The 10,312-nt window shown below is 39.4% G+C and overlaps 1 protein-coding gene across 1 annotated transcript; it reads left to right on the top strand.

The window, feature by feature from the left end:
• The first annotated feature begins 1,434 nt into the window (after positions 1-1,434).
• Positions 1,435-7,017, top strand: LOC139710189 (monocarboxylate transporter 12-like). Its single transcript, XM_071622121.1, has 4 exons — positions 1,435-1,708; positions 4,238-4,378; positions 5,110-6,051; positions 6,839-7,017. Exons 1-4 carry the CDS (start codon positions 1,435-1,437, stop codon positions 7,015-7,017), a joined length of 1,536 nt encoding a protein of 511 aa, XP_071478222.1.
• Positions 7,018-10,312: the final 3,295 nt, after the last annotated feature.

The raw sequence follows: 10,312 nt of genomic DNA, 5'->3' as shown, positions 1-10,312 counted from the left end.
CGCTTTTTGCTTTTTGATAAAAGAACAATGATATGATGTGAAAAGCAAAGTTTATGAGAATGGTGTCACAACTTTCTTGTTTCCTTTGAACCCATGCTCGGTGCCGCCACTCGAAAATAATTTATTTGAAGTACCTCATGTGGCCAAACTGGATCTGCCTGGATTCGTGTCTGATGGCATAATGACAAACCACATTCTTGGGAAGATATCTCATAATGGTGGAAATTACTTTTCGCCATCCCTACTTACTAAAGATGGGCAATAGTAGTATGATCATGTTTGCATGTTTAACTGCTTTCCGTAACTTTCTCTTCGGGAATGGCTCCGTATTATAATAGCGCAAGTCTCAATAAAATTTCACAAGGAAATTGTATTATAACAAAGTTGACATTTATAAAAATATAAATCATTTCCCCCCAAATAGTGATGCAAGTTACAATAGCATGCAATGATACTTGTAACATTCGAGGTAATGCCATCCCATGACAACTTCAAGATCAGTTGGTAGAAGAATATTCTTATGATATCAAGTATTGGATATTTTGCAAAAGGGTCTATTTTCCACTCCTTGCAGAACTCATCTCCTTCTCGTGAACTTGCAATGCTCTGCGAACATAGAATAGCTCCTCACCCATACATAAATGACGTCACAAAAATACGGAAAGTGCTCACGTGATACTTGGGAATCTGTGGCAGGCCTATAAAGCCAGAGCAATTCAAAAGGCACGAGACCGATCGGCATGCAGTCATTACCCTATAGCAGTCAAACGCACGAACGAAGTGGTTTCAACCAAGAAGGGCTCTCACAAGATCTGCTTCATACTGCACAGTAAGTTGTTAATGTTCCCTTGCATTGCAGATTTAGGTTTTGTTTGTTTGTTCGTTGTTTTGTTTTTGTTTTGTTTTGTTTTTGGTCTTTTTTTTGTAGATGGGTAAGGCATGACCGATTATGATTTACTTATCCCTTATCATGTCTTATCTTCGAAGAAATCTATTACTATATACTGTACTTCATTACAAACGGACAAAAATCGACCTCATAATCATGATAATTGAAAACAATTTTGAACGCCTGTGTGAGTGTGTGTTCGTGTGTACCTGCAAGTTTATCTACTATGTCCTTATAATCGTTTTAGGAATGATCACATTTTTTGGAGAACCATTCAAGTTTTGCATTTGTTTTTTGTTTCATGCATGCACAAGATATAGCGTTCACTTATATTGCATTTTACTCTTTCAATTTCAAAGTCGAACGTCACCACAAACGCTTTGTGAGAGTATTCGATCATCACCAGTGCCAAAAATCAGCGGTACATTCTTTTTTTTTTAATATAAACAGAAATCCCGATATGACGTTTGTACTTTTTGCGCCTTTCAATTGCTTTCTTTATTTTCAGGAATTTATTGAATGGTACAAAGGGAAGGAACGTGAGCATGGCTGAGCGCCAAAAAGTCTCAAATGATACGAGCGTCTCGGAAGACGTCACCCAGCCAGACGAGAGATCAGCATTAAAGAGGAATCAAAGCCCAGTGGACGGTCGCTGGGCTGTGGTCGTTGTGATAGCTGTTTTCATTGCAAGGACAGTTTTGACCACTCAGGTTGTTGCGATTTCTGTGTTCATCGGAGAGTGGGCGGGTCAACTTGGAATCCCAGCCGCTCAGCTGGCCTGGTCGTACTCCATTGTCACGTGTCTTCGCTACTGTGCTGGTGCGTATGAACGTGTTTCATTGGTATTTTAGTTTGTTTGATTTTCAATAAACGAGTTGAAATGATAAAGTTATTGATAAATATGTGACTTTTCTTGAGAAATCTGAATTTTCTCTCTTTTTACTCAGAGTTAGGATCTGTAAGTAGAAGTCATTTTGGCATATACCAGGGCATTTAACGTACAAACTGGTATCAGAATGAAAAAACCAACGCAACCGAAATATTGCAAATGAATCTAATTATTTGCAATCAGGTAGGAAAAAGAAAACTCATTTCTTGAAAAAAAATCTTAAAAATGGCATGCCCAACCACATAAGCTGATAAAGATTCAAATTGGCAGTGTTTCGTCCTTTGCTCCAAAGATCTCGCGACTAGCTTTAAAACTAATTTGTCGTCTGTACTACTAAGAAATGCTTTTCCAAAGTTTTACTGTGGGTGTTATCTATGTGGACAACGCAAGATTGACAGACGATAAAGACATTTTCATAACACACTGACTACAGATTGATAACAATAAATAAAAAATGGTTACACAAAATGTCTACCAGGCACCGATTGGACAAACGTTAACAACATCCCATGTGCAGAGCACAAAGGACTCTTCTCTGCTGAGATAACATTTTCGCGCCTATGGTTGTTAATATCACACTGACATACGTATATCTAGAGTAGTGTGGGCTGAAGGCTGGAGTGGCATGCATGGCCGGCGGAACCGGGGGGGGGGGGGGGCAGCCCCCCCCCCACCTTTTAGTACCATACAAAGGAATATATAAGGTGTGATCATTTTGCCCCCCCCCCCCAACTTTTTTTAACTTGTTTTTTTTACTTGGTCTTTTTTTTTGAGTGTCATGGAATGAGAAAGATGAGATGAAGCCCTTTTCATTCTTTTTTTTTTTTTTTTTGCTTGTCAGCTGAAGAAACCCGGAAGTAGCACACCAGGGCCCCGTTTCATAAAAGATGTTAGGATGTCAACTCTTGCTGGAATGACAACTTCCTATAGCAACAGCCAATCAGGAAGCTGCATTCATGTCGTTACCATGACAATTGACATTCCAGCAAGAGTTGCCATCATATCAACCTTTCATGAAACGGGGCCCAGAAGTTGCGGAGAAGGCCTTTTTTTTGCTTGTTAGCTCATGAAACCCGGAAGTGCCCCCTCCCCCACTTTTGAAAACGCTCCACTAGCCCTGACATGCCTTTATTGCTCTAAGAATAAGTGTGTGTGGTGATTATCAAAGACTTCGTAGCCGATCACCGATGACTGCAACCACAGCCAATGCGAATATCAAACTGTAAAAAGTTTAAAATGAATTTATGAACAAATGTGCAAAATCTTTGGTAAAAAGTGCTTTTCATCCAATTTAAAGATTTCATACAGGTTTATACATGTATATAATATATTGTATATAACATAGTATATACACTTTTATTTTCCCTCTCCTTTTATTTTAAAGTAAAGCCTTTGTTAAGAGTCTAGCAAGTTATGTGATAGACTCAATACCTCCTAGAGTATCGGAAGGGTTAAATCTCCACGGAGTCGTTTTAGTATTACTGTCTTTGTGTTTAGTCTTGTTTTGTATTTATGCCACCATGCTGGTCTAATTTCCTCGAGATAAACGTTTGCGAAGAGCTTGAACAGTTAGATTGCAAGGCCGGCAGTCATGCCGTTGACTTGCCCGTCTACATGTAACCTGACAAATGCAACACTTGTTCAGACTAATCGCCAGTTGTCTCAGGTTCTTTTTCAGTAAGGAATGCACTTTCCTTGTTGAAATAACATGGGCTTACAAATATTCTTTTAAAAAAATGCTTGATGAATATTCTTTCTTTTAAAATGAGGAATACTGCGGTTGGATTTCTTTTCTTTAATAAAAATCTTTGCAATCAATGTGCAATCAAAATCTGGAAACTGTCGACAGGTCCCCCAAAGGAGCAACATTTATGGTATTTACAGAAAGCAGAGAAATATCATGCATCTTCTCTTTTCTAGAAATGCTATGGCAAACAACAGCAGTAGGGGGTCCTACTAGTAACTAAAACAAAGCAATGGGAAGAATCATTTCAGGACGAGAAATGTGCGATATAAAATCAATATTACATGAACGAACACAGTGGTGTATACCCTCTCCCGGACAAGCCCCCATAAATGTGAGAATGAGGGCTGGCTGACTTGTCGTTTTCCACGGATTATTTCAAAGCTACCAAATGTTAATGCAGGGACACAAAATGAGTGTTGCGTAGCTTAACAGTGAGAAAGTTACCAGTCCTGCCAGTGGAATTATACTGTTTAAAATCTCTAGCTCGAAAGACAATGATTTTAATACATGTGTCAAAATGGACGGAGTGGACAAAGCCACTTGAGCAAATAGGCGAGATTTTGACTTCTCTATCTGCACATAGTTCGGAATAGCGTAGGTGTAACGTCTGGGTTTGTTTGCTCCAACTGAGAGTTTGGTGAATCTTCTTTGGCTTTGGATGAATATGTACACAATTTGGTGAAAAACAAACCACCCAACTCATTGTCAACAGGTCCGATAGCGGGCGCTGTTTACCGCACCCTGGGCTGCCGCCCTCTAGTGTTCATTGGAGGTGTCCTGGCCTTCGTTTCCCTTATCTGCTTGTCTTTTGCAACGAAGCTGTGGCACATCATTTCATGCAGCGTTGTATCAGGTGAGTGTTACGTCTTAAAGGAAAACTCCGTATGATTTTCAGACTTATGCGATTAAACAACATAAATTGGTTACATTGGGGGGCACAGAGTTTCGGAATTTATTGTGATTGAAATGAGGAACAAAAATGTTTTCAAAATGATAACAAATCACAAAGAACAATTACGGATGATGACATAGGAGCATCATCATAAGAATGCATGAATGGGGGCTCAAGGAAGCAGAACAAAACAAGCACACATCAAATTCTACACTGGTAAACTTGTTAAGCAAGCGGTATTGACATTGAATTACTATGGCTACTTTTCTGAAATATTTGTGTCTCCTATGCCATCATCATTGTTCGGTGTATTTTTTTTTATGATATCGTTTCCCTGCTCAAGGACTACAATTATTTCCACGAATCTAAACATGAAGCTGTCGATTTATGTACAACATGATGTGAAATTATATATGAAAGTCGCCTGGACTTCGGAACTTTTCAAAGCACTGTTCAAACGGGAATTTTGTTAGGACTATAATATGACTGATGTGACTTTGCAGCCAAGTGTTTAGTTTACCTTCAGGATAATGATACTAGTTATTGATATTCATGTTGAGAAAAAAAGAAGCTTGGAATAAACATTAAGTCCTTCTTTTTTTTTTACCAACAGTAAATATCTGATATGAGTGATCATGAACACTCAACGAAAGGATGATGGTGATAGCACATTTTTCTTACTTTCACGTCAGGTATATCATATGGGCTTGTTGACCAAGGATGTGTTATTGCCGTTGGAATCTATTTCGACCGCTGGCACGGTTGCGCCAACGGAGTTGCCTTTGGCGGCGCCAGCGTGGGAGTTATGGTAGGGCCACTCCTAACAACGGTGCTCATCAACGTCTTCGCTTGGCGGGGTGCAGTCCTTATCTTAGCGGGTATGGTAGCTCATTTCTGCGTAGCCGCAATGGTGATACGACCACTCTCTTTGTGGATGGACGAGAATTGCCAGAAAACTTCCGACACCAAGGTAGCAAGACGCTGCTCCGTAACAACAGTCAGCCGCGTGGTGTCTATCCAGGAAGATAAACGATTCGCTCCACAACCTCAAGTCCAGAAACATGACGACATGCAGCAATCAGCTTGTACCCAAGACCAGACTACCAGTAAGCCATACACTCCCGTTGCAACCTTTTGCAGATTCATCAAAGCCCTTTTCGACCTCACAGGACTGAATTTGCTTTTCAAGAGCCCTATAGTTGTGTTACTCTGTGTTACAGTATTTTTCTTTGGATGTGGCTACTTTCCAACCTATACATACGTCACCAGCTATGCCATTGCATCCGGTATTGGTGAACTGCAAGCAACTTACATCTTCACTATCAGTGGAGTGTGTACTTTGGTAGTGAGACTTTCTCATGGTTTCCTCCTGGATTATGACGTAGTTTCACCTCCGATGCTCTTTGGGATTACAGCTACGCTGGCATTCGCTGGGAATTTTATAATCGCCCTTTTCACGCCCTTTGCGGCGTTCGCCATCTTCGGTGTCATTTTTGGCTTCGGAGCGGGTACTGCGTTGGCCCTCGTTCCACCAGTGACGAAGTCTGTCACCTCCCGAGAAGAGCTACCGACGGTATTTGCATTACAGGCATTCTTCCAGGGAATCGGACAAGTTATATGCGTCTACGTGCAAGGTAAAAGTCTTATAGGAAATTTCAATATCCATGGGAAGGTCATTATATTCCTTAGCATATCTATATTTAAATGACTTCTTCAAATATTCAGTTCTAGGTTTGGGAAGTCGTAATTTTTGCCCAAAACAATATATCAAACAATATGGCAGAGTTTTTGATTTAAAAAAAAAAGATAGGACGACCTTAAGATTATGATGGCATTTCAAAGGTTCCTATGATATAACAAATCAGTTATTTCATGGCCGCATGTAAAGTTCTACAAAAATAATCATTCACCGTGTGTCATCCTGTATGCATGCGAACACGAAATTAGTGAGAAGATCTGACCTTGAAATCACATGACAGCAGTTTTATCATCATCCAGTAATTACAACTTTTATAAGAAAAGGGATGTTATGTAATGATCCACCAAACGTACGTAATTATCATTTTTTTTTTGGTGCAAAGCCACTGATATAAGAGACTCATTTTTTTTTCTATTTGAATGTAGGCCTGATTCGACGAAAAATTTCAGATATTGTATGTCCATATTATTCGATTTTGACGAAACATGTGACTTTTTTTTTTATGTTACTGTAATGAAACCTACAGACGATTATGGAGCTGATAATGTAGGCCTATAAAGGCCGTTGGAATTAGCATTTTCTATATAGGCCTATAGGAAAACGGAGAGAAATGAGAAGGATAATTACAATTTCTAATGTCAATGCAGAAATATTTCATGTATAAAGCCTGAGAATGGCATATAGTTAGTGAGCTACCAATCTGTATAAATCCTTCTTTACAGGTGTACTCTACGAATCCACTGGTTCCTACAGCGCCTGCTTCTACTTAACGGGAGCTTGCTTGTTTGCAGCTGGGGTGTGCTGTTTCGCTCTTCGGGCGCTTACCAATGTGTTTCAGCGAAGGAAGCCGAAACCAACACGGAAGTTTCCTTCGTCGGCAAATCACGATGATTTTCTCTGAAACAGCTGATTTTGCGTGTTGCAGGTAATAAAACTGACTTAAGAGGAGCTGATTGAAAATCCTTTTTTGACGAGGAAGTTCCTGAGGTGGTTTGATTTATCATTGGTACTGATAAAGGCCATACAGTATGCAGCAGGGCAATGGTTTCTGAAGGAGAAAACCCAAAGAAAATCAGTAGCGTTTATACCCGACAAAATACTTAACTCTTTCCATACTGAATTCTTAAATCCCCATTGACATATTTCAGAGGCCACCGTAATAAGGAACAGGTTAAGGGCAATCATGTTCGAATGAACTTTCTTGATTAGAAGAGGTGACCAGAATGATCCGACAATTAATGTGTGATTGGGGAATAATGATGATAATAATGTCTTATTTATCCAGGGTAGCCTCTTTGCACAGTGTTGTCACTGTTCTACCGGAGGGCCCTGCTATTATCATTACCCTAGCGTTGCCAGGTACCCATTTCTACAACTGGATCGAGAGGAACATGGTGAGTAAAAGCATCTTGTCCAAGGACGTATAAGCACTAGACCAGTTCGTAATTCCACTTTGCGCATGAGCAGAAAAAGGTCATTTGTACCAACAGGCATTTTGGTTTATTAATTCACTGAGATGAGCATCTGTGATGTGATGATTATTCATGTAATCCTTATCTAATTAGTGCTTGCCAGCACATCCACCTGATAGCAAGCCTGGCATTTGCAATATCAAAAGAAAAAGGTTCTTATTGCATTCCATACGAAACAATGAATTAGATGCCTGCTGCAGTAAAGTGTCAACTGACTGACTATCTGGTCACCTGGTCTAAGCAGAAGCTCATTCTTTGTTTGAACATGAATTCCACAAATTGTTATGTCGGGCAAGCTTACGCGTTATACCGCTTTGAAAACGAGTTAAGTGCCTAACCAACTGAGAAAAAAGAAAGGTCATTTGTACCAAGGTGTACATGAGCTAATTACGAACTGGCTTAATCGGGAGTCGTATCCACCAGTGCCGTATTAATATACGGCACTGGTATCCACTATGCCACAGCGCCCCCACAGACTGAATCTCTTTCATTATTTTGCAAAGAACGCGTCGTGCGTAATGTAGCTCTTCATGCATTAGCTTTTTCTAGAAAGTCCATGACGGATCTTGACAAGACTTTGGCAGGATAGAGATTATTGAAACTGTGATATAACTGCCTAATCTATACATCTTTTAGTTTTGCAGCGTTATTGTGACAGAGAGCATTGTTTTTTAACACAGTTAACTTTTCAAATTCGGCCACTCTTTAAGTATTTGGCCAGAATACAGATAGAATTATCATTTTTTTATCATTTACATTACATTCAGACATGTTGAGTCAACTTGAATAATTTATACAGTATATTAAAACCTTGCTGAAAACAGACAACTAGTCGAAATACAGTCAGAATATTATTTCCATTGTTTTTTTTTTGTCTGTGTTATCTTAGACGCTCATTATTTTGTTTCGAGTATTAGAAAAAAGAATTAAATGCTTGTCGAGTCATATTTTTGCTGGTGGAAACAAAATTTACAGCCTTAACGTCAGAAAATTAGGTAAAAGCAGGCAATGGGAAAGAAGAAAGGAGAGAATTATGATAATTCGAAGAAAGAAGGAAAAGAGATAGCAAGGCAAAAATAAAAGTGCGAAGAAGATTGAAGGAAAAGAAAAGTAAAAACCACAATATTTCTGTCAAGTACAAAAAACACAATGCCATAAGATAGCGTTAATGATGCAACATCTGTAATAATGGCACCGAAAACGGGATAGTTATATTTTTCTTTCTCCTTTTGCGACAGAATTGATTAGAAGCATTGATCTCAACCCCAGTACAGTACCCCAGATCAAGTGGGGGTGACAACTTATGTAGTGCCTGCGGTATATAGTAGTGCTGTTGCAGAATTCTTTTTATTCGTGGCGATACATTCTCAGGTCCGTGGCGTGCTCAGAGGATTAGCGCCATCTCTCGGTTTGTGGCGAACGAGAAATATGAACCAGTCAAAAGAGCCTCCAGTACTCATATTACCTTCTGTAACAGACAGCCATTTTAGAGTTTATCATGTATTATAGGACTCACACCTGTGAATATAATGGAATATCCCTGACCGCATCACAAAATCGTATCAAAGACACTAAAATAAATGAAGAAAAAATTATTCAAAAATCAGAAATGCAGTTTAGCAAAAAACTGAATAGCTGCAGATATTGAGTATGAATACCTCTACAAACTGCAGTCTGATTGGAAGATGAACGCTTTCCTCATGGAATTTGAAGGGACTTTTATATGATTGGAGGCAAGAAAAGAAAATAATATGTGATTTTTTTTTAGTAAAAAGAACTCGTAGTTTGGCTTTGCGAACCCTTGAACAGAGTCTGAGCTGAAGCCCCCCCCCCCCCCTTGGAAATTTGATGGATGAAAGGGTATATATCTCAGTTTTTCAGGTTAGTGAAGATTCATGAAACATCTCTTGAGCACTATAATGAATGTATCATAACCTTTTTGACGCCATCAAAGCGATCGAGTTCGGTCTCACGATTCTCATGATTGTAAAGCTTCATGTGCATCCTCGTCTATGTGGGGGCGCTGTGCTCCTTCACTCTCTTTGAACCACTCATCTAGAGAGATCTACGTGTGGACCCGATGCAGACCTCGGTGCATAAACGAGTACATTTTGTACTTAATATCCCGTTGAGGACGGCGGCTGATTTTGCTACAACATACATTTCCCATAGTAGCTTGCCTGAGTATATTCGCGACTCGTCCGGAACGGGTTAACATAAAAAATAGGAGCACACAGTTCAATGCAGGGGCCAAGGAAAGTAGTAGGCTTATTTGTGTGTGTAAATAGGGGTAGGGGTGGGGTGGGTGGATGCTGCGGATCGGGGTGGTCAAGGCTTATTGGTACCCTCGCTATGAGAAGACGGTACCCTCGGATATTGACTTTGTTGTAATTTTATTTTGTAAAATATTTTGTTCGAATCGCAACTATCTGAAATTTACAAAAGTGAAGTTAACACCTTTATGCGATCAAACTCTTAAGATAAAGATTAGTTGAAATATGGAATTACTTGGATATTGCATTGCTATAAGTGAGAGTCTTTGGTTCATAAAACAAACATCCAGTGTATGTGCTAAGTAATGAGAACCAATGAAAAGTCTTCCTGCTCGTTTTTCACAATGACAATGTAAAATTTATTTTTTCTGATACTGCAGTTTCCCCATTCAATATCACAGTTTGTGATATGAGGTAGTACGGGTGCATTAGAAAATATTTGCAGTGCGTT

Source organism: Diadema antillarum, unplaced genomic scaffold (assembly GCF_040938485.1).
Source record: "Diadema antillarum isolate AM-2024a unplaced genomic scaffold, OU_Dant_1.0 seq00001506_RagTag, whole genome shotgun sequence".
NCBI lineage: Eukaryota > Metazoa > Echinodermata > Echinoidea > Diadematoida > Diadematidae > Diadema > Diadema antillarum.
The sequence above is the reverse complement of the archived record's forward strand: the minus strand, read 5'-3'. Positions and strand labels throughout refer to the sequence as shown.